The sequence below is a fragment of the Dendropsophus ebraccatus genome, chromosome 10, assembly GCF_027789765.1.
Source record: "Dendropsophus ebraccatus isolate aDenEbr1 chromosome 10, aDenEbr1.pat, whole genome shotgun sequence".
In the NCBI taxonomy this organism is placed as follows: Eukaryota; Metazoa; Chordata; class Amphibia; order Anura; family Hylidae; genus Dendropsophus; species Dendropsophus ebraccatus.
Genome location: NC_091463.1, coordinates 11,231,683 through 11,256,232, shown reverse-complemented (window position 1 = coordinate 11,256,232; position 24,550 = coordinate 11,231,683). Strand labels below are relative to the sequence as shown.

Here is a 24,550-nt window from a genome sequence, read left to right as displayed (position 1 = left end):
TATATGTTCCACATTATGATAAATATTAAGTATATGGTGGAAAATTCCTTGAGGACAAAGATTTTTCCCTATATAAATCCCATTGTAAGAGAAGCCGGGGACGCTTACATGGAGAGACAGCGCACGGCTGGTTATATAGGGTGAGTGCTGTCTGTCTGTCTGGGAGTTTCTGGGCTGGGAGAGACTCTGTGCCAATAAATCAATTTACACACAGACACACACTCATATATATGTTATTATTCATGTTTTATTAAGTATTATATTATTATTATTATTATTATTATTATTGTTTGTTTAATACTATATGTGTCCAGGAGAAATACCAGGGATAGTCGGGATATTGACAGGTTGTACTGAGAGGTTGATCCAGGCTGTGCCCCAATCCCAGGATCCAGGGCTCCTCCGCTACCCGGGGTCCGTGTCCTATAGGAAGAGTCAGAAATAATCTATGATGGGCACTCGCTTACTAACCCTTGGTAACACAGCTCGGTAATCCTATAGCCAGGGCTAGTTCATTGGCTGATCAATGGTCACTAAGGATGGTCCAAACCTGCCGAGGTCCAAACGCTCGGCATCAGATTCCCGCTGTCTGCCCGCTCCGTGCAGCGGGTGGATACAGCGGGAGGACCGCCTGGAAAACTGGGATACAGCCTATGGCTATGGTTGTATCCCAGTTTTCCAGGCGTTCCTCCTGCTGTATCCACCTTCTCCACGGAGCGGGCAGACAGCGGGAGTCATTACCGAGACTTCGGGTTCATACAAACCCGAACCTCGGCAGGTTTGGACCATCCCTAATGGTCACGTATAATACAACCTTAAAAAGACAGATGTTCTGTAGTTGGCAGATGGGCCTAAGGGGCCCCAATATAGTGTCGTGCTGGGAGCCTCAATCCACAATGAGGAAGAAGAGGTTAAAAAAGATACACAAGGGCTAAATGGACCCTGACACATACCTGTCTATTTTCTTATTTCTTTTAATTCCTTAACTAGACCCTAATCCGGCACAATGGAAAATTTGATAACCAAGTAATGTTGGTGGGCCTCTTCATAAACTAATTGACAATCCATGACGATAGGGTACGGGGATTGGAGGGTGTTGTCTACTAGTTGTCCAATTCAGCTGTGTTGGATTTTCAGCCATCTTTCTTCTCATATGTGGATTTTTAAGGGCGGAAAAACGACCGGTTGAGGGAACTGAGCATGACCATAAGGTTTAAGGAAGACTTAGCAAAACTGGTGGCCACAATAATTGTTACGAGCCATTGTTCCCCGTCAAAAGGTATAATGTGCAGTAGCCTTCATTTTCTTGATATCTGTGAATGTTGACCCTGTTTGTCTTGCCAGGTCCACAATGCGTCTCTGTTTTCACCTCTATGTTATGACTTTGACGTTCCGCTCTGTTGGGACATCCACGTCCGGCTGTTCTCTCTCCATCCGAGCTATGGCCGATTACACTGAGAACGGAGATATCACACTAGGATTCATCAACCCTATGAGTGCATCATTTACTCCACCCGTGGCCACTTTCATGAAACAGCCACCTCTGCGTCCATGTGACTGGTGAGTAAGATTCTGCCACTTAATGAATTGGGTAGACAGAAGAGAAAGGGTGCCGAAACAAATATCAGAATAGGCTGTGAGGCCCATTCACCTTTACCTGGTCTGCTATTCTTGTCCCTGCTTTTGCTCTGTGTTTATCTTAGCTCCATTTATATTTCTCCCGGAGGGTTTATCTTCTGTGCTCAACCAATCAGTGACTGCAGTGTTATCCCGTCCCAGTCATTGACTGGCTGAGCGGGCTGTCAATTGACCAGGCCATGACGTCCACTCCGCAGGAGATCCCGGAGCTAATGGGGGTCGCGGAGAAACAATCCAGCGTTGGAAAGGCACGGGTAAGGTGAGTTAAAATAGTGGGCTATGTTATCGCCGTCCCTACTGTTTGAAAAATTTTTCATAAGGCCAGCCCTCTCCTTTAAAGGGAACCTGTCACCCCCCATGCAGGGGTGACAGGCTTCCGACCCCCCGTCAGAGCCCCCTATACTCACCTAATCCCGCCGGGTCCCGCTTCTGGAGATGGTCGGGTGATGGAAATATCAGCCGCTGCAGCCCGGTGCGCGCTCCTCAGATGAGTCCAACACCCATAGAGAATGACGGAGCGCTGGACTCTCCTGTCATTCTCTATGGGTGTTGGACTCATCTCTCAGCGTGTGCGTCGGGCTGCAGTGGCTGATATTTCCATCACCCGACCATCTCCAGAAGCGGGACCCGGCGGGATTAGGTGAGTATAGGGGGCTCTAACGGGGGGTCGGGAGCCTGTCACCCCGGCACGGGAGGACAAGGTTATCCACCCTTTGGCCACAGTAGGATTCAGAGGCATAATTGTAGGACCAAGGGTCCCAGTGCAAGATCTTGGTTATACTGGCATCTTCTGTTTTGGAGACTGCACTATTGTGCTCAAACCCTGGGGCATGGATGCAGTTGATACCTTTACACAGGTAGGCAGTGTGCCTATATTATGCGGTGTGCCTATACTATGTGGTGGGTCTATAATGATTCCTACAGTAGATATATATTTGGTCTCACATACTTATTGTATATCCAGGAATATAATACATATGTGATAACCAAAAATGGATACTTTATTTAGGTTCAACTCTGCTTCATACAAGTCCATCCTAGGTTTAATTTTTGCTGTCAAAGAAGTGAATGAGAACCCAGATCTCCTACCCAACATAACGCTGGGGTTCCAGATGTTTGACTCTTGCTTCACCGAATCAGCTGCTCTTCAGGCAACTTTCCAGACTATGTCATTTGATGAAAACCAAACCCCAAATTACAAGTGTGGATCCGAGCCCATTGCACCCGCGATCATTGGAGACGTTTCATCAAGTTCATCAATGGCAATGGCGAGGTTGCTCGGTCTATGGAGGTTTCCTCAAGTAGGTGGACATTATTTTTTTTCCCCAAATGTTTTTATTTATTCAGTATAATATTCATACAACATAAGTAGTGTTCCACAGCAGCACAAGATAGCAGGTATGCCATCAGCTATAATCTACAAGTCATTTCTTTAAACTTAAATACGTCCATCCCAAAAACTAACAAAACACAATAAGCAGCTGCCCATGATAATTGACTATCCATAATCATGTGGTATCATCAACTAGGACATATGCCCAATGGGACTTCGACATAACAGTTTGGCCCAGTACATCACCATGTAGCTCTAAAACTACCTGATCAATATGAAGCTTATTATAAAGCTTGGTGCACGACCCATTGATCCATTCCTTTCATGTTACCATTAATAATGACTAATGGTATCATAAAGTCAGGACTTTGTTTAACACTGAAGGATTGGTAGGTGCAGAACATCTTTATCGGGATCAGCATAGATCATTTTACACGAATGGTCTCTGCCAATATTTAGGGTTGCCCAATGCTCACACCAACTTTCATGTCTCACCCACATCAGGGGTCGGACCGTCTCTGTCCATGGATCTATAAGTAACACACTATAATATTTTTTTCTTCCTACAAAAATTCTCAGGTCAGTTACGTGGCCGCTTTACCATCCTTAAGTAACAAATTTGAGTTCCCGTCATTTACACGGACTACTGTTAGTACCAGGAGCCAGCCTCAAGCTTTGATTGAACTGTGCAAGGAATTCAATTGGACGTGGATAGGAGTGATTGCGTCTTCAGCAGATTACTTTGTACAAGGAGTTGTGGAGTTCAGGAGAGAAGCCATCAAGAACGGAATCTGCTTTGCCTTTTTTGAAACAGTCAATTATAATCCCATCAACAACAGAATCCCAAAGATGCTAGAAATTGTCAGCCAATCGACGGCCAAAGTGGTCATCCTCTACTGTAGTAGTGCAGAAATTTTATTAATATTTAAAAAAATTCTTCAACAAAATCTCAACGGAAAAGTCTGGGTAGGCACAGAAGCTTGGTACACTACAAGTGCTACCGAGAAACAGTTTTGGACCATTCTTAATGGCACCATTGGAATAATAAGTAGTAGAAAGATTCCCCCAAATTTTTCCAATTTCTTGCAGACTTTCCACCCCAGTAAATACCCAAGGATGCCATTCATCAAAACTTTTTGGGAGGTGCTGTTTCCCTGCAGGTGGCCCGAGGCTGAGGTCAATATCCACGCCTTAAATTTAGGTCAAGTCAATGAGACCTGTACAGGACTGGAGAAGGTGGTGACCAATGACGAAGCCGAATTCAACGACCCAACAGCAACATGCGTGAATATGGCCCACAATGCTGTATACGCCATTGCTCACGCTCTCCACAGCTTACTGTACTGCAGGCCTGGTGAAGGACCCTTCCATGAAAGATCTTGCGCCAACAAACAGGATTTACAACCATGGCAGGTACATTTTCCTTCTAATATTATTTTATTTTTTCTCCTCATGTTGTCCTAGGTACTGAGAAAGAATGTGCCCAAATGTTAATTCCGACCCTACAAAAATAATTCAGAGGCCATACCCAAATACCCAGAGTAAATAGACTCTTGATGTAGACCTTTTTGTCAAATAAATATTAAAATCAGATCCCAGACACAGATGCTTAATGTAATGCAGACCCCCAATGTAATATAAACCCAATACAGACCCCTGTGACAGATGGCAGCATGGTGCCACGCCAGTAGCTGTATATGGGGGCCATACTGTACCTATCTATGCCACTATATCATGGTATCACAACCAAGCTTTACAAGTTTTTTTAGACTTTATAGTGACATTTGTTAAAACAAAAAAATATATCCATTTATTCCAATACCAGCTTCTTCATTACTTGAGAAGGGTTCACTTTGTGAATACGGCTGGAGAAGACGTGTCATTTGACAATAATGGAGACATTTACGCAGACTTTGACATAATGAATTGGCATTTTAGGGACAACAGGCTTCAATATTTGAAAGTTGGGATCTTTAATGATTACTTAGATAAAAAGCTCTCGATCAATGACAGCGCCATCTTCTGGGCTGGAGGACAGGTAACCTTAAATCTTCTAGAATTCTTCACACTGTAAAGTACTAAGAACATTTTTTAAAACCTTTAAAGATAACATAATATGTTATTCCAGTCACCAGTATCGGTCTGCAGTGACGTTTGTCCTCCAGGACACTGGAAAATGCCCCGGAGAGGTCAACCCGTCTGCTGTTATGACTGCGTTCTGTGCCCAGAGTCAATGATTTCCACTGAGACAAGTGAGTCCATTATTGTATGTTCGTAAGTTATCTGTGGGACGTGTCTATGGGGGAAAAACACGGAGTCAATGTAAAAATGGCTGTATGTTAACCCCATAAAGAAGACCTCTGCTTTAAACCACAGAGCTCTCCAAAAATAACCTGAATGCCCCTTTGTTTGGTACCATAGTGATCAGATTGCTTCCCAGCTCTTTCCACCCTGTTTGCCAGGAGGTGGCAGGAAATCTGAAAGCAGCCGAATCGGCTTGTTTCTTGCAGGACCCATAACACTTTGTATTGACTGCCGGCATCATACAATAATATGTGCTATGGGGAAAAAAATGTGGGCTTTGATTGGTTGTGGCGGCCCATGATCAGCACACTGCGGCTGAAATGGTTTGCAACTGCATTCAACCACCAAGATGTGTCAGTCACTAAAAACTCCATTTAGGGGGCTAAATGACCATCAAATATAAGCCCTATGCCGGTTAATAATGTGGAGTGTAGCAGCCAGTGCCTGCCATGTATGGTGCAAGCCTAGCTCCTGAACTTACTCCATACCTTGAGCATGTGTCCGCTGTACTCAAATGTCACCAAGGGGGTCAAGATTTATAGGCCCATGGTTGTCTTTTTCCAGTTGCTGACCACTATGGCTAGGAGATGAAGTAGTGATTGAGAAACTTCCCTCTATACATGCTATTTTTCCTTTCTATCAATTCTGAATGTTCCTAAATTATTTCTTATTTTTCAGATTCTGCTCGATGTTTCAGTTGTCCACAAGATTTCTGGCCAAACAGCAAAAGGACCAAATGTGTCCCGAAAGTTGTGGAGTTCCTCTCCTATGAGGAGCCTTTGGGACTAGTACTGGCATCATTATCCATAACGTTCTCCATCACCACCATGATGGTGCTTATTGTATTCATCAGGTTTCGGAATACCACAGTGGTGAAAGCCAACAACCGTAACCTCAGCTACGTCCTCCTGCTGTCCCTAATATTCTGCTTCCTCTGCTCCTTGGTATTCATTGGCTGCCCAGTCAAGCTGACCTGCTCAGTTAGACAATCTCTCTTTGGGATTATATTCTCTCTATGTATCTCCTGTATTTTAGCCAAAACCATCATAGTAGTCATTGCTTTCAAGGCCACCAAACCTGGTAGTAACCTGAGGATGTGGGTTGGGTCCAAGACGGCCATGCTCGTTGTGTCTATGTCCACCAGTGTCCAAGTGCTTATTATCCTGGTGTGGCAGATAGAGTTCCCTCCATTTCTGGAACAGAATTATGAAGTCCTTATTGGGGTTATCCTCTTAGAGTGCAATGAGGGATCAGTTGTCATGTTCTACTGCACTATAGGATACTTGGCCTTCTTGGCTACAATAAGTTTTGTTGTTGCCTTTTTGGCCAGGAACTTACCAGACAGCTTCAACGAGGCCAAGTACATTACCTTCAGCATGTTGACCTTCCTTAGTGTCTGGTCGACCTTCATCCCGGCCTATCTCAGTACTAAGGGCAAATATATTGTAGCTGTTGAGATTTTTGCTATTTTACTGTCTACTTTTGGACTTCTGTGCTGTATATTTGGCCCAAAATGTTATATAATCCTCCTGAGACCATCAATGAACACCAAACAGTATTTAAAATCATAAAACATAATGATGAATAATATAAAAAAGGCACAGATGAATATTTATTGTTGATGGAGAAATTGAACAATTGGGATAAGAACATTGTATGGTTGGGTGGCTCCCCCGGCTGTCCCTGAGTACACTGCAACGTCCTGCTACAAAGAGAAGATCAGCCCTTCCTAACCTCTATGTTTGTTAGGTCACATGTTATACAGTCACTAGTGGCTTGCCTACAGATTTATTAATCCCTGTACAGAGTTGTAGGTCCTCATATCCCCCTTACATGTCTCCAGTGTCTTTTGGAGGATGGCAGATATCTACACATGCTGGGGTCCTGTCATATTCTCTAATTCAAGAAGCCCTCAAATTTATTCAATGGATGTTGGACCTTCCTGTACGCTAAGGTACTTATACAGTAAAGCACGTGGCTGTCCAGAAAAGTGTGATAAAATTTGGAACCTTTGGGTAGTTAACCCTCATACATCTACTCGACCCTCCTCGATGTAACGGCCTTGACTCTTCTGCCCCCCTTCCCTTTCCCTCCCATATACTGTATGATTCCTTCCGCCGCTGTAGCACTTTGACACCATGATGTCTCATTTTATTTTAGTTATATTGGAAAATAACCACATCTGCCTGTTTTATCTGCTCGTCTTTTGTATAGTCTGTGCCGGATTAGAGAAAATGTTTCTTTAAAATAAAAAATAAAAATGTAATTGACCCACAGCATTCATTCAATTCACAAGGGGTTCTCCAGGTTGAATAATTCTATTTTCTTAGAAGGTTTCCTCTTATTGGGATGGAGGGATCAGTTCTTTGCTGCGTGGAAACATGGCCGCCAGTGCTCCCCAATAGGGTGTTTGATAACAGTCTTTGTAAACCTGACAACCCCTTTAAGCCTTTTGTTTTTGGCATGGTGTCTAAGGCCGGGTTCAATCTACGTATAACACCAGCCGCTCTGTGACCCGGCTGGGTCACTGAACGGCGGGTGTTACTGAAGATCATACCGGCTGGTACTGCAGTACCAGCCAGATGATCTTCATTTCTTGTGAATTCGGATGCGGGTGCACCCATGTGTGCTCACATCCCAATTCAACTCTCCACAAAGTGAAGCGTGCGGCCGGATATATACATTGTGTGAACATAGCCTAAAGGTGAGAGCTGAAATCTGATTGGTAGCTATAGGCAAGTACTCTGATTGTTCTTGCTCTAAAAAAGGCCAGTAGCTTCTGTAAAAAGGTTTTCTATGGGGATTTGCTGTCACTCTGGACAGTTCCTGTGACCTGAAGACATAGGCAGAAAGCCGATAGGGAGATAAAACCAAGGAAACTGGTCTATTTGTTAATGTATAAAATCAGGTTTTCTTTTGAAGCTGAAGTGTCATAGAGGCGGAGCTGAGCTGCATAAATGATACTATACCATCTTAAATTATTAAAGCAAGTTTCCTTGACTATGCCAAGAAGTATAAGGCAGGCATACAGGACTGCAGTACTAACATAGGTCCTGGCCCCTCCCTGGGTGGTCATTGGTTGTTCCTTTGTCAGGTGGGGCACATGACCTGTTCAGCCTATCAGGGGTGGTCTTTTAGGGCTTATAAGTAGAGATGAGCAAAGTGAATCTGGCAGTTCTCAATAAAACAAAATTGCAGCTGTGTGTGGAGGAAAGAGCAGGATGTCGGCAGGCAGTTAGAGCAGAGCAGGGAGAGACTAACAGAGTGATATAGGGACAATTTTTATAAATTGTGATCTTCAAATTTTTGACACTTTTACAACAACATACTTTAACAAATTTTCCCTTCTGTAATAGTCCCAGTACTGTAGCTACTATAGTTTTTGCTGTTTTATTGAAATTTCTTAAGATTCGATTTGCGAATCTTAAAGGGAATCTGACAGCTCCCGGGCCCTTACCTTACCTTACAGTGCTGTAGCTGGCAGTCCCCTAGTGAGAATGGTGCCTTTTGGTAATTTGTCCGTGCAGTAGATTATGCACAATCTCAGGTCTCCTAGAGTGATGAAGAGTCAAAGTGTTGTTTGTGCTGCACTCTGGCCACCTCACCCCTCCTTCCTCCTCCCTCCTCTTTATGATCAATCAATGCTGCCCGCCCTCCTGCTCGCTAAGCTGTCAGCTAGTGTCTCTGATTGCAGATCAGTCCTCTGAAGTCAGGTTATGTCTGAAAGAAACGATCAGATATAGTTGCATCTCTCAGGCCAAATGTGTTGGAGCTGTGGTCTCGGGTTAACTCACCTGTCTAGAGACCCGCCAGCAGTTGATTCTTTGGTTTAAATCCCTGTTGAAATTGAGTGGATAGCTGCCAATTAATTGTAAATAATTGCTGTTATTATAAAACAACAGCCGTTGTTTTGAAATAATGGCTGTTATTTGCCATTAAATGACGACCATCCACTCAATTTCAACAGTGTGTGAACATAGCCTTTCTGTGTTTTTGATCCACTTCTGGTTTGGGTTGCAAAATACTGAGCAAAAATACTGTGTGTGAACATAGCCTTAAAAATGATACAATAATGTGAAAAAATAAAATAAAATAAAGGCCTATACTTCATTTCCATCATTTCTGCAGGTGATAAAAGTACAATTTTTACTTGAACAAGCACCATGACGTATGATATGAAATTTACCCTTTACACCTGTGTAGAGATGTCTGAGTGCACAAAGGAGGTGACAGTGACACTTTAAGCACGGGTGGGTCACATGTAGAGGTCAGCACACAGCCGTGCGATGCCAGTGGGTCGGTAAGCTCCTTGCCAAGACCAACATCCACGGTCATGGAAAGGAAACTGCTCAGCATGGTCGAGATGTTGCCCTGGCTAAGCATGTATCCCAATAAACAGGCTGCCAGACAGTTACAAATGGGTTTTACTGATGGTTTCTTTATACCGTATGCTCTGTCCACCTCCCATCATGAACCGATAATCTCAAGTCTGCCAAGGATTTTCCGCAGGTGCTGCATGAAAAAATTGGCATTTTTCAGCTGGTAGCATAGTGGGCCCTTTCCGTAACCCCCCGTTTTATAGTCTGAGAATTTCTCCTAAAGGTGTTTTTCCCAAGAAGGATTAAGAAAAGTTTTGATTGATACACCATCTTTCCTACCCCAAAGGTGACTCAGGCATCGATGGTATCCCAAAGGAGGAAGCAGCGGTGTCATATGGGTTGTTTGATAGGGCGGTCATGCTGCTGCAGGCCTCCGGAGAAGGTGCCCTTATTGCCAAGGTTGATATTAAATCACCTTTTTGTCTCCACCCTGTCCATCCTGAGTGTTATCATTTGCTTTGTTTTCAGGTTAATGGTTGGTTGTACTACACATGTCTCTCCTCATGGGTTGCGCCATATCATGCCATTGCTTTAAGTTGTTTAGTTCTTTCTTCGAGTGGGTGGTATGTGATGAGACTGCTTACAATGCACTATACACTATCTTGGTGATTTTTTTATTCTTTTCTCCTGCGGGAATGGATAGGATATATGTCAGTTCCTGCTTTCCAAATTTAGATTCTTCATGCACTGTTTGTGGTCCCTACGGCTGAAGATAAGACAGAAGGTCCCAGCACTAAGTTGTCCTTTGACAAACTGGGTAGCTTGCCTGCATCACTGGACGCCACTGGCCTGGCCCCAACCAATGCCACCCAGTCCTCCCACACCTTCCTGTGCCCACTCCAAATAGCCACCAAGGACTGGATGAGATTCATGAGTCGCGGGTGGCCAGCTTCCAAAGGTAAGGGGGACATTCCAATCCCTGCACCGCTGCTTATGGGCACAACATTCGGAATCCCTGCAAACGAGAACACAAGAGAGCATCGGCAACTGTGTTACTCATCCCAGCAATGTGCTGAGCCCTAAAACTGATGTTGTGTTCTGGGCAGCAAAGAACCAGATGCCTAAGCAAAGCCACAACTAGAACAGAAGACAAAGTCAGTTTATTAATGCAATGAACAGCACCTGACACCAAAAACAAACCTGTTGACTGGCCAGGTTGGAATGACAAAGCTCCACGGAAACTATAATGTCAGATTGTGGCACAAACCCAATTCCCACCAGTCCGGGGGCCAAGATTGGGCACACCATTCGGTGCCCCAAATAGCTCCAAAGCTGCAGGAACCTGAAGTATCTGTGAACAGTGATATGTCTGAGTTAGTCACCTCACGGGAAGGCCAGTAAGTCAGCTAGAAGCTAGTAAGTATGGAACTAGAAAGGTCTTCCACACCATAAGGTCCAATCTCCAAGGTTATGTTAGCTGGATATAATGGTTGGACATGCAAGCCCCCCCTTTGTGGCCATGGAAAGCTGCCTGCAGAAAACTCAATCCATAGTCATGAGGTATGCAAACACAAGCAGGCCAAGCAAAGATTGGAGCTGCCATTAATGTGACTTTTTTGACAGAACAGAAACCATTTATCAAAGAAGTCAACCTAGCGGTGACTATCTCAGGCTAACTGGTCTCAGTTTCTATTTCAAGCTCAGGGGCTGGACCGACATCATTTCCAATTTTATGATTAGGCAAGCACTAAAGGGATGTAAAAAAGAGCATGTTAGAGGAGAGTGCAGGCGTCCTCTCTCCTACACATTGCTTAATAAAATAATCTTACAATTGGGTTCGGTGTGTAGTTCTAGTTATGAGTTTTCCCTGTTTTCTGTGGCTTTTTGGGTGCACTGCGGGTTGGAGAACTAGTTACCCCTCCTGTTGTGCGGCAGGGGGGCCTCTCGTATGAGAATGTTGTCCTTGCCTTGCTCAGAATCACCCAGTATGGCGCAATGTATCTTGAGGGCTCTCAATTTCTTCTTTACGATCTCTTCCCCCTGCCCCTGGCAGCTGCTGTTTTTTTTTTTTTTTTTTAAATGGCCGGACTTCTTAAAAGCTGTGTCCGACCTCCGCCCAACTCTGCCCAAAAGATACTGATGTTTCTGTGTCTTTATTGTCATACCTTTGTGGGCTTATTTGGTGGGGTTTGGGCGGCTCCCTGCAGTCTTTAGTGGCTGCTAAAGGTCAATTTAATTTTTTTTTTATTTATGGAGCATTTTTTTGTTATTTATTTATTTTTAAAACGAATTATAAAAAAATAATAAAAATAATAATAATAAATTCCGACAATGTAAATGTCTTTTCCTCCAGGCAGCAGCTCGGCATCGGCGATAATTATATTTATTATGTGCATCAAATTCTAGACCATTACTCTGGATGAGATAATTATATGTTGGACATTATGATAAATATTAAGTATATGGTGGAAAATTCCTTGAGGACAAAGATCTTTCCCTATATAAATCACATTGTAAGAGAAGCAGGGGACGCTTACATGGAGAGACAGCGCACGGCTGGTTATATAGGGTGAGTGCTGTCTGTCTGTCTGGGAATTTCTGGTCTGGGAGAGATTCTATGCCAATAAATCAATTTACACACACACACACACACACACACATATGTTATTATTCATGTTTTATTAAATATTTTATTATTATTATTATTATTACTACTTGTTTATTACTATATGTGTCCAGGAGAAATACCAGGAATAGTCGGGGATATTGGCAGATTGTACTGAGAGGTTTGTCCAGGCTGTGCCCCGATCCCGGCATCCAGGGCTCCTCCGATATCCCTGCCGGGGGTCTGTGTCTTATAGGAAGAGTCACAAATAATCAACTAAGAGGAAATATAGAAAAACAGAGACACCCAGGCGTGTGAACATACCTTTAATGGTGGAAAAAGTTCTATACCTGTTACAGGGTCAGCCCCTCAGCAGATAATAAAGAATATAGAATAATCAATATATTCCCAGCACAATATAATAGCTACAGTGTAGGTGTGAATATATATGAATACACACTGTGGCGTACAGATAACTATGCTTAGTATACAGGTTCTATGAGACAAAACTGAGTATGTAGGTGCACTGTATGGATGGATCCAACCCAGCGTATACAATAGTACAATATACCAGCACACTGTACTGCCTGCAATGTAGATATAATGATGCGGCTGAAGGACCCAAGGGATCATATGCTGCTGACTATGTCTAATATGAGAGATCTGTCCCTAGACGGGAATACTGGCTGACTGCGGGCAAGCTCCATAGGTCACTCCAGTCATTCACAGCGTAAGGACTGTGATTACCTGCTGCCGCCAGAGATCTCACTACGGGTCCATATGTTGATGCTGTCTGGATCCAAAGTTGATAAACAGATGTGTAGATATGTGTGTAAATCTTGAGTGGATCCATACATGTGACAGTATTTAGTATAGGTAATGGTGCGGCTCCCCTTCCATGTAAATAATTACGGTGATAATAAGGACAGCAGTCTGACGTCTGACTCTGGTAAAAGTGCACCTCTCATAATGGCTGAATATAGTAGATTGATGATGTGCAGCAGCCTTCATCTTCTTGACACCTGTGAATGTTGACCCTGTTTGTCTTGCCAGGTCCACAATGCGTCTCTATTTTCACCTCTATGTAATGACTCTGCCATTCCACTCTATGGGGACATCCACGTCCAGCTGTTCTCTCTCCATCCGAGCTATGGCCGATTACACTGAGAACGGAGATGTCATACTGGGATTCATTAACCCTATGAGTGCATCATTTGCTCCTCCGGTGGTCACCTTCACCAAACAGCCACCTCTGCGTCTATGTGACTGGTGGGTAAGATTTCACTCAATTGGGTACAAAGAAGAGAAATGGTGCTAAATAAAAAAAATATCGGAATGGGCCTCCCAATATGGCTCCTCCACCCAGGACACTATGGCCAGAGGACCATTCTCCTCCATCTGGTCTGCTATTCTTGCTCTGATTTCTCCTCCCATTGTGCCTCCATTTTCTTCCTGTGCTCAAAGTTCTTCATGCTGAGTGGCACTGTACATATGGGGGGGAGTTGATTAGTGAAATCAGAGAAATGTAACCCTTTAAAGCCTATTCATTCCTTGTCCACAGTGTAATACTGGCACCTTCTTTTGTGGGAAATGGACCACTGGGCTCAAACCCTAAGACATGGATGTAATTGATAACTCTGCATCCATAGTGGATCTCCATATACCTAGTTCTATTTGCTGTATGCAGTAGATAACATTTTTCAAGTAATAAAAGTGACAAATGAAAGGCGTTCCTTAGAAAACCCATGCCAAACTAGAAATAAGTTGTCTATATAACAGTGAATCAGGGGGATATTCCTACTCTACACAGAGCTTGTTGTAAACAATTCTCTCTGGAATTGCCCCAGAAATTTGCATAGCTTGGGGCAGGATAAGTGCCCATGACGGTACCTTAAGATAGGGGTGTGAATATGGAGAATGTTTTATAAGAAGAATTTATATTAAATGGGTTATCCAGCACTAGAAAAACATGGCTACTTTCTTCAAGAGACATCACCACTCTTGTCTGCAGTACTTAGTTCCATTGAAGTCAATGAATCTTAATGGCAAAACACACCTGACCTGGAGAAAAGAGTGGCAATACAGTAAATATAAATTTATTTGTACATGCTACCTGTATTTCCAGGAATAGGATGACTATATGATAACAATGCATTAATATTTTTCAGGTTTAACTCTGCTTCATACAAATCCATCCTTGGTTTAATTTTTGCTGTCAAAGAAGTGAATGAGAACCCAGATCTCCTACCCAACATCACGTTGGGTTTCAAGATGTTTGACTCTTGCTTTACCGAATCGGCTGCCCTTCAGGGAACTTTTCAGACTATGTCATTTAATGAAAACCAAACCCCAAATTACAAGTGTGGATCCGAGCCCATTGTACCTGCGATCATTGGAGACATTTCATCAAGTTCATCAATGGCAATGGCGAAGGTCCTCGGTCTATGGAGGTTTCCTCAAGTAGGTAGACAGATAGTGTAAAGATTTTTAGTAGAAACATCCCCGTGCATGACCCATTGGTCCATCCATGTACCCAATTAATTTACTGTGATTGGGGCAATTTTTTGACTATTGTATAATATCAACTGTGTTATTGCAGTATGAAGGGCTGCCTTATGAGCCAGAGTCATAGAGGAGATCCAACCAGTTTCATGTAACTAGAATTATTTAAGGTAGCTGCTGGGGTTTATCAGTTAGTTGGAGTTGAGAGCTGCTAAAAGAGCATCACCCTACTTCTAGATGACCAGGCATGTCCATGCATTATGTAGACAGCCCACTGATTTCAATAGGCTGCTTGAAATACTTAATTTGACCAATGGTGGCACTACAGGGAAGTGGGCCACTGGTGTTAGGTTCTTTCTCTTCATCTGTATCACTTCAAAGATATATCACATATCTACTTACAATCTTTATCCCTTTCATATTAACATAAAGTAAGACAGGGCTTTGGGTGACAGTAAAGGCCTGATAAGTGTAGAACATATTTACAGAATCAGCTTAGACCTCTGTACACTAGTGGTCTCTGGCATCATTAAGGATTGCCCAATGCTCACACCAACTTTCATGTCTTACAAACATCAGAGGTCGGGCTGTATCTGTCCATGGATCACACAATAATAGTTTCTTCCTTCCTACAAAAATTCTCAGGTCAGTTACGTGTCCGCTTTACCAGCCTTGAGCAACAAATATGATTTCCCGTCATTTACACGGACTACTGTAAGTACCAGGAGCCAACCTCAAGCTTTGATTGAACTGTGCAAGAAATTTGGGTGGACGTGGATAGGAGTTATTGCTTCCTCAGCAGATTACTTTGTACAAGGGAATGTTGAGTTCAGGAGAGAAGCCATCAAGAACGGAATCTGTATTGACTTTTTTGAAACAGTAACTTTTAGTCTCATCAACAACAGAATCCCAAAGATGCTAGATATTGTCAGCCGATCAACAGCCAGAGTGGTCATCCTCTACTGTAGTAATGCAGAAATTTTATTAATATTTCAAAAAGTTCTTCAACAAAATCTTAACAGAAAAGTCTGGATAGGTACAGAAGCTTGGTACACTACAAGTGCTACCGAGAAACAGTTTTGGACCATACTCAATGGGACCATTGGAATTATAAGTAGTAGAAAGATTCCCCCAAATTTCTCCAATTTCCTACAGACTTTCCATCCCGGTAAATACCCAAGGATGCCATTTATCAAAACTTTTTGGGAAGTGCTGTTTACCTGCAGGTGGCCCGAGGCTGAGGTCAATATCCATGCCTTAAATTTAGGTCAAGTCAATGAGACCTGTACAGGACTTGAGAAGGTGGAGACCAATGATGAAGCTGAATTCAATGATCCAACAGTACTTTGTGTGAACATGGCCCACAATGCTGTTTATGCCATTGCTCACGCTCTGCACAACTTACTGCATTGCAGGCCTGGTGAAGGACCCTTCCATGGAAGATCTTGTCCCAATAAACAGGACATACAACCATGGCAGGTACATTTTCTTTTTATTATTGTTTCTTTTTAACATCAGAGGGTCGTGCTTACTCCTCATGCTGTCTCAGGCACCAAGACTAGAATTTTCTAAATTAGCCTCAGCCCAGACCACCAGTATAACATAGACCCCAGTATTAGATCCTAATGTAATACAGACCCCTGTTTCAGATCCCGCGTGTATGGAAGAGCCCAGTACCACTTCCGGAGTACAAAGCAGGGTCTGGTGTAAAACCCCCTAATATTATTGATACCCTTAGTGTAATGCAGCCCCCAGTATCGGATGCTAGTAAAATGCAGACCCACATATCCACAGACCCTTACAATGTTATACAGACCTCAGACAGACCCCCATTATGTAATATAGACCCCTGTATCAGATTCCCAGCAGCAGGGATCCAGACTCCTCCATCCTGGAAGCGTCAGGGCCTGGAGTTGCTGGTTGTGGCGGAGGATGGCTCCACCTTCTCATCTCCAGAACAGGCAGGGGAGGGTGTATATATATATATATATATATATATATATATATATATATATATATATATACATACACATTTTTTTTTCTTTTTTTTCTTCACACTGGCTACACCCCCCCCCCCCCCAAGGTTCCACCCTAGGCATTGGACCACCAAATACTGAAGCCCTGATTTTATTAATCAGAAGGGACAGATAAGGCCTTAAAAATATGCTCACATGCCTATAGATGTCTATGTACCTCATGTGTTGAACTGTCCCCAAGATGGTATCTCTCAGGCGTGCCATAGGTTTTCAGCTCATAGGTTTTCTGTATTTTATCACGTTATGACCAGTACATACGAGCTTTTGTAGACTCCATTGTCACATTCTGTAACACCAAAATATGTAATAATTTATTCCAATAACAGCTTCTTCATTACCTGAGAAGGGTTTACTTTGTGAATACGGCCGGAGAAGACGTGTCCTTTGACAATAATGGAGACATTTACGGAGACTTTGACATAATGAATTGGTATTTCAAGGACAACAGGCGCCACTTTTTGAAAGTTGGGATCTTTAATGATTACTTAGATCAAAAGCTCTCGATCAATGACAGCGCCATCTTCTGGGCTGGAGGACAGGTAACCCTAAATTTTTCACATTTTAAAGTACTAAGAAAATGTAAAAAAAAATCCTCAAAGATAATATGATATATTATTCCAGTTACCAGTATCGGTCTGCAGTGACGTTTGTCCTCCAGGACACTGGAAAATGCCCCGAAGAGGTCAACCCGTCTGCTGTTATGACTGCGTTCTGTGCCCAGAGTCAATGATTTCCACTGAAACAAGTGAGTCCATTATCATATGTTCATGTGTGGGTTGCATATACAGCATAGCTCCTGATACTGCGCTGGTAATGCAACTTCCATAAAAGTCATTGGCAGTTAAACATTTTCGTTTTCTGGCTACCTCTGGTAGCAGCAAACAGGCAAGAGAGGACCAGGGCCCTTTAAGGAATCGACTAACTTTCATTTTTGTATTAATTTTTTTTCCTCCTTGTCTTCTAACAGCCGTAACCTCTTTTACTTTTCCATTGACAAGCTTCATTTTACAATAAAATGTACTGTAAAAACAATGGGGGGTTTGGAAAGACTGTGGTTGTGAGGGCCCCTGAACACCCCACTGCAGTTATGATAGTTTGTAATTGCATTTAACCACCTGTCAGGAACCGGACAGCAGGACAAGACAAGACAGTGAGCCCTAAGCTCAGCCCCTCCCACTGTACTCTACCTACTTGCCACAATCCGCCCTAAGATGGCGGCGAGCAACTTGGCGACGGTCCCTGCACTGACTAGGTAGAACACAAATACAAGACAGACAAACACAATGAAGAATAGTAAACAGTCCGGGTCACAACAATCGGGCAGCAAAAGTACAAAATCACAATCCAATAAACTTAGTCAAAGTCCAGGCAATATGGTCAAGGGCAGGCGGCAAGCAAGGGAGGTCAAGGAATAAGGCAAAGATCAGGGATAGCAAATACACAGAAGATACAAGCGGGCAGAGACAAGTCAATAACCAGCAATAAGTGCACAGACTGAGGTTTGTTATATAGGAGGCCAGGGCTCCGGTCCAGGACATAATTGGACCATCCCCTGATCTCCAAGCACAGACAGCTGAGAACAAAACAGATCCACTGGCAGGATGACCTGTCAGTCACAGCAGAACTAGAACACAGATTAACCCTGACATGGCCAGACAGAACTCAGCAGGTGAAGTCGGGTGTGTCTCCCAAAGAGAGCAAATAAACCAGTGTTCAGACACAGCAAAACAAAACACAGAACAGAATAAGAGAATATCAGCGCCTTCTCGGCCGCACAGCACGAGCAGAAGGACGCATAACGCTCCGCAAAGATACCATCCTGACAGTACCCCCCCTTTTATGAGGGGCCTCAGGACCCTCACAGGACTCAACTTCACTTAGGAGATTGCCATCTGACTCCCATTCATCAGAAGAAGAGTCCATGGCATGGAGAACAGGCTTACTGACAGGACGAGCAGAAGAACATGTTGAATTCACATCAGATATAGGCAAATCAGGTACAACAGAACTAGAAATATTAATTTCGTCGGAGGGTACCTGTGCGCCCAAGTGACTTTCCTGGGAGTCACCTGGACGCCGATGATCCGGGAGCAGGTTTTCTTGCCGCTTGGGACGCTTGTGGCAGAAACTGATGAAATGGCCACTGTCACCACAGTAGTAACATAGACCGTTGTGTCTCCGGTGTTCTCGTCTGGTCTTGGCGTCTAATAGTCCCAGCTGCATGGGCTCGTCCTCAGGAATAGTAGGGGTTACAAGAGGGTTTTTGACAGAATAGGAGACAGGGTGTTTAGAAGGGTCAGAGCCTACTCTCTCCCTATGTCTGTCACGGAGCCTGCGGTCTATACGAATAGCCAAATTCATGGCCTGCTTTACCCGGGTGGAAGGATCTGGGTGTCCTGTCCAGGCATCCTAAATGCCATCAGACAACCCCTGCTTAAACTTGCACCTAAGCGCAGGATCATTCCATCCGGATGGAACGCACCACTGGCGGAACTCGGCACAATACTTCTCCACCGGTCGCTTGCCCTGTCTCAAAACGGTCAACTGCCTCTCAGCTGCTGCTGCCCTGTCAGGGTCATCATACAGTAATTCCAATGCAGAGAAAAACTGATCCAAAGAAGATAACTCAGTGGCATCTGGAGGCAAAGAAAAGGCCCACTCCTGCGGAGGTCCTTGTAAGAGTGACATAATGATGCCCACTCTCTGGCTCTCATCCCCAGAGGACCGGGGACAAAGTCTGAAAAACAACTTACATCCCTCTCTGAAGATTCGAAAGGCCCTTCTCTCGCCTTTGAACCTATCAGGAAGCTGCACTGGAGGTTCTGGGGGAGCAGCAGCAGATAGCATGGCATTTTGGCCCAGGAAAGACTCTACCTGCTCCACCCGTTGCGCAAGCTCCAGAACGAGCTGGTTGAGACTTTGCATTTGCTCAACCAGAGCTATCATAGGGTCCATGGCCAGGTGTGGAGAGAGAAGAAAAAAAAAAAAAGTAAGGCTGGTTATTCTGTCAGGAATTGGACAGCAGGACAAGACAAGACAGTGAGCCCTAAGCTCAGCCCCGCCCACTGTACTCCACCTACTTGCCACAATCCGCCCTAAGATGGCGGCGAGCAACTTGGCGACGGTCCCTGCACTAACTAGGTGGAACACAAATACAAGACAGACAAACACAATGAAGAATAGTAAACAGTCCGGGTCACAACAATCGGGCAGCAAAAGTACAAAATCACAATCCAATAAACGTAGTCAAAGTCCAGGCAATATGGTCAAGGGCAGGCGGCAAGCAAGGGAGGTCAAGGAATAAGGCAAAAATCAGGGATAGCAAATACACAGAAGATACAAGCGGGCAGAGACAAGTCAATAACCAGCCATAAGTGCACAGACTGAGGTTTGTTATATAGGAGGCCAGGGCTCCAGTCCAGAACATAATTGGACCATCCCCCTGATCTCCAAGCACAGACACCTGAGAACAAGACAGATCCACTGGCAGGATGACCTGTCATTCACAGCAGAACCAAAACACACATTAACCCTGACATGGCCAGACAGAACTCAGCAGGTGAAGTCGGGTGTGTCTCCCAAAGAGAGCAAATAAACCAGTGTTCAGACACAGCAAAACAAAACACAGAACAGAATAAGAGAATATCAGCGCTTTCTCGGCCGCACAGCACGAGCAGAAGGACGCATAACGCTCCGCAAAGATACCATCCTGACACCACCTAGATGTGGCAGTAACTATCAACTCCATCTCAGGGGTTAAATATCCGGCATCAAATGTAAGTCCTTTGCCGGATACTGACAGTGAGTATCAGCTGGTGATAAAAAGCAGCGCCCACTGTGTATGGCTCCTGAACCTACTCTAAACCATGGGCATGTATCCACTGTACTCAAATTTCATCAGGGGGAGGGGGGATATATAGGCACAAGATTGTCCAGTTGCTGACCACTATGGTTAAGAGATGAGGTAGTGATTAGGGAACATCCATCTATACAATCTGCTTTTCTTAGTTCTCAATGACTAATGTTCTTATTTCTTATTTTTCAGATTCTGCTCGATGTTTCAGTTGTCCACAAGATTTCTGGCCAAACAGCAAAAGAACAAAATGTGTCCCTAAAATTGTGGAGTTCCTCTCCTATGAGGAGCCTTTGGGACTAGTACTGGCATCATTATCCATAGCGTTCTCCATCACCACTATGATGGTGCTTATTGTATTTTTCAGGTTTCGGAATACCACAGTGGTAAAAGCCAACAACCGTAACCTCAGCTACGTCCTCCTGCTGTCCCTAATATTCTGCTTCCTCTGCTCCTTGGTATTCATCGGTTACCCGGTCAAGCTGACCTGCTCAGTTAGACAATCTCTCTTTGGGATTATATTCTCTCTATGTGTCTCCTGTATTTTAGCCAAAACCATCATAGTAGTCATTGCTTTCAAAGCCACCAAACCTGGTAGTAACCTGAGGATGTGGGTTGGGTCCAAGACGGCCATCCTCGTTGTGTCTACATCCACCAGTGTCCAAGTACTGATTATTGTGGTGTGGCAGATAGAGTTCCCTCCATTTCAAGAGCGGAATTATGGAGCCCTTAATGGTGTTATCATCTTGGAGTGCAATGAGGGATGGGTTGTCATGTTCTACTGCACTATAGGATACTTGGCCTTCTTGGCTACAGTAAGTTTTGTTGTTGCCTTTTTGGCCAGGAACCTACCGGACAGCTTCAATGAGGCCAAGTACATTACCTTCAGCATGTTGACCTTTCTAAGTGTCTGGTCGACCTTCATCCCCGCCTATCTCAGTACTAAGGGCAAATACATTGTAGCTGTTGAGATTTTTGCTATTTTATTGTCTAGTTTTGGACTTCTGTGCTGTATATTTGGCCCAAAATGTTATATAATCCTCCTGAGGCCATCGATGAACACCAAACAGTATTTAATGTCAAAGACATAAAATATAATGGTTAATAAGATATATATAAAAAAGAACAGATGAGTATTTATAGTTCATGGATGATAGAATACTATAAAGTGCAAGGAAAAATTGAACGGATGAGATAAGGACAGCTCACGGGTGGGTGGCATCCCTGGGTACAATGAAAGTTCCTGCAACAGAGGAAGGATTGGCCCTTCCTAACGTCTATGTTTTTTATCTTACAAGTTACATGTACTGGTGGTTTAACCACAGACTTATTAATTAGAGATAAGCAAACCGGGCTTGGGTTCGATTCCATCCGAGCCTGAACGATCGGCATTTGATTAGCTGGGGCTGCTGAACTTGGATAAAGCTCTAAGGTTGTCTGGAAAACATGGATACAGCCAATGACTATATCCATGATTTCCACATAGCCTTAGGGCTTTATCCAAGTTCAGCAGCCACCGCTAATCAAATGCCAAAAGTTCGGGTTCGGATCGACTCAAGCATGCTCGAGGTTTGCTCATCTCTATTATTAATACATGTACAGAGTTGTAGGCCCTCCTATTGGCTTTGCATATTCAAGTCTATGAATGTTTGTCGCAGATCTCTAACACTCTTCTCTACTGCTGAACAGACATGGTCTCCTAATACTACCCTATGATACTCTCCTATAGTCCACTATGGTTCGGTTTTTCCACCAAATATATCACACCCCTACCCATTTGAGCTGACTCCCCTACATGTTTTCAGTGCCTTGGAGGATGGCACATGCTGGGGTCCTGTCCTCATATTCTCTACCTTAAGGCCTACCTTAGGCCTGCGTTTACCCTAAGGTTTGTTTACTGCCTATAGTAGATGACCAATCAGCCAAACCTAGGACCCTAATGTAGCTTCTAATTTTTTTCTTATTAATTTCTCATGAATTGGAAGAATTCAACCCTCTCCGTTTGGAAAGTCTTAAAAACTTTCTTCTTCTTCCCATGTTTAAATTCACTTAAGATTTACATGGCAGTCCAGGATGTTTCTTACTATCTTTCTATTTTAGTTATGTTTTGAAATATATATATACAGTACACATCTTTGTTCAATAAATGTTAAAAAAAAAATCAAAATGGAGCAATTGGCCCATAGCATTCATTCAAATGACAAGGGGTTCTCCAGTTTAAACAATTCTATTTTCTTAGAAGGTTTCCTGTTGTTGGGATCCAGGGATCAGTTTGCTGTGGCGAAACATGGCCGCCAGTGTAGCCCAATTGGGTGTTTGATAATAGACTTTTAAGCTTTTTTTCTTGACATGGTGTCTAAAAGTCAGAGCTTGTTTGCAGAGCATTTTCAAGGCTCAATCAATCATGTGGCCAGGCAGCACAATCGCTCCATTGTTCCTGTAATCTATTGACTTTATGATAGCTGCCCGCAAATTCCTGTTCACATGGGAAGAGACAGGTGGCTACCGATTATTTTAGCGCCCGCACATGAGACATGCTCGGCTGATGAATGAGATTTTACTTGTTTTATTGAGCTCAAGTGAGATCACATCTGGAATACTGTGTCCAGTTCTGGAGACCTTAGTTACAAAAAGATATAGATGAAATAAAACGGGTCCAAAGACGGCTACAAAAATGGAACAAAAACATATCAGGAAACGTCTGAAGGGAAAGGGGAGACAAAACCTTTAAATACACTAAGGACTAAATAGGGTTCAAGGGGGAAGTGTTTTTAATAAAAACTGAATACAAGAACAAGAGGCACAATCTGAGATAAGTTGTGGAAAAGATCAGAAACGACTTAAAAAAAATATTTCTGTCAGCTAGGCTGCCATGGAATGACCAGAAAAAGGACACAGACTCTGAACTTGCCCAACCTAAATGTCCCTACCTACTTGCCTCAGACGGCCCTAAGCGGCTGTGAGCAACTGGGTAACGTCCCCTAACCTGTGTCAAAGGTGTACACACAAAACAAAGAAAAGACGAGTAAAACACCAATGAATGGTCGTACGGGCCGGAGTCAAACCTAATGGACAATGTGATCAGTGTGGGACTGGGGTACCTTGGGCCTACCATTAAATGTAATTCTAGGGGCCCACCCTACGTACACCGGATATAGCCAGCAGCAAACCATTACTATAGGGACTCGATGCAAGTAGCATGCCACTTAATTTCATGGGTCTTTCATGGGATATTCCAAACTGCTGACACTGCTGTTAGATGCCGCCAGGTCAAGAAGACACATGGTGCCTTCAATATATTTGTCTGTGCTTCCAATGCATAGAATATGCTGTTATTTTTTTGTACAAAGAGTCTAAGAGGCTTCTCCAAGCTCCTGAATAGCTGCAAGCTGGAAAGTCTCATCTCCCCTCCCTCCCTGCTTGACTGACACCCCAGTCCACCGCAGATTTAGGTATGGGAGGGGGAGTTACAGATGAATATACATAACCTGTACATACAAATATGCACAATACATACACATACCATACACAGATATAAAGAAATGCACATTACCTATATACATACATTGTCCACACGTACGATACATACATAAACACATAATGTACAGATATAAACAAATGCACACTGCACATATGCATAGATAACAGACACATGTACCATGCACAAAGACTTACATACATATTTCATGTCCACACACAGATTTACCTCTGGTACAGGAAAGCACCAGGTACAGCTCTCATGCCTCTAGATGTGCAGCTCCAGGAGCTGCTCCAAGGTGCGGGCTGCAGCCTCTTCTCCCTCCTCTTCTCCTGTGTCCCCACCGCCAGCATAACATAGAGCAGATGGAGGCAGCTCGAGAGGAGGTGGGGGAGGGTCCCAGGGGAGAGGAGAGGGGCTCCCCGGATTCTGCACACTACATGCTGCTGCATGTCACCCCAGTTATTCCCTTCCTCTATATA

At 43.7% G+C, this 24,550-nt stretch overlaps 2 protein-coding genes across 2 annotated transcripts; both read left to right on the top strand.

Moving 5' to 3' along the window:
- Positions 1 to 1,817: 1,817 nt before the first annotated feature.
- On the top strand, positions 1,818 to 6,846 carry LOC138766362 (extracellular calcium-sensing receptor-like). The gene is made up of 6 exons (XM_069943939.1): positions 1,818 to 1,897; positions 2,648 to 2,939; positions 3,551 to 4,384; positions 4,797 to 4,997; positions 5,100 to 5,223; positions 5,954 to 6,846. Exons 1-6 carry the CDS (start codon positions 1,818 to 1,820, stop codon positions 6,844 to 6,846), a joined length of 2,424 nt encoding a protein of 807 aa, XP_069800040.1.
- Positions 6,847 to 9,608: 2,762 nt separating this feature from the next.
- On the top strand, positions 9,609 to 21,681 carry LOC138766361 (vomeronasal type-2 receptor 1-like). Its single transcript, XM_069943938.1, has 10 exons — positions 9,609 to 9,762; positions 9,941 to 10,053; positions 10,330 to 10,552; positions 10,919 to 10,991; positions 13,253 to 13,468; positions 14,368 to 14,659; positions 15,347 to 16,180; positions 17,064 to 17,276; positions 17,359 to 17,482; positions 20,783 to 21,681. Exons 1-10 carry the CDS (start codon positions 9,609 to 9,611, stop codon positions 21,679 to 21,681), a joined length of 3,141 nt encoding a protein of 1,046 aa, XP_069800039.1.
- Positions 21,682 to 24,550: the final 2,869 nt, after the last annotated feature.

Excerpts from the sequence above, each read along its gene's own strand:
- LOC138766361 (XM_069943938.1), top strand. The coding sequence starts at position 9,609 with ATGGAAAGGAAACTGCTCAGCATGGTCGAGATGTTGCCCTGGCTAAGC. Across the intron at positions 9,763-9,940 it reads TCATGAACCGATAATCTCAA|GTGACTCAGGCATCGATGGT; the intron begins GTCTGCCAAGGA and ends CCTACCCCAAAG. Across the intron at positions 17,277-17,358 it reads TCTTCTGGGCTGGAGGACAG|TTACCAGTATCGGTCTGCAG; the intron begins GTAACCCTAAAT and ends ATATTATTCCAG.
- LOC138766362 (XM_069943939.1), top strand. The coding sequence starts at position 1,818 with ATGACGTCCACTCCGCAGGAGATCCCGGAGCTAATGGGGGTCGCGGAG. Across the intron at positions 4,385-4,796 it reads AGGATTTACAACCATGGCAG|CTTCTTCATTACTTGAGAAG; the intron begins GTACATTTTCCT and ends TTCCAATACCAG. Across the intron at positions 5,224-5,953 it reads AATGATTTCCACTGAGACAA|ATTCTGCTCGATGTTTCAGT; the intron begins GTGAGTCCATTA and ends CTTATTTTTCAG.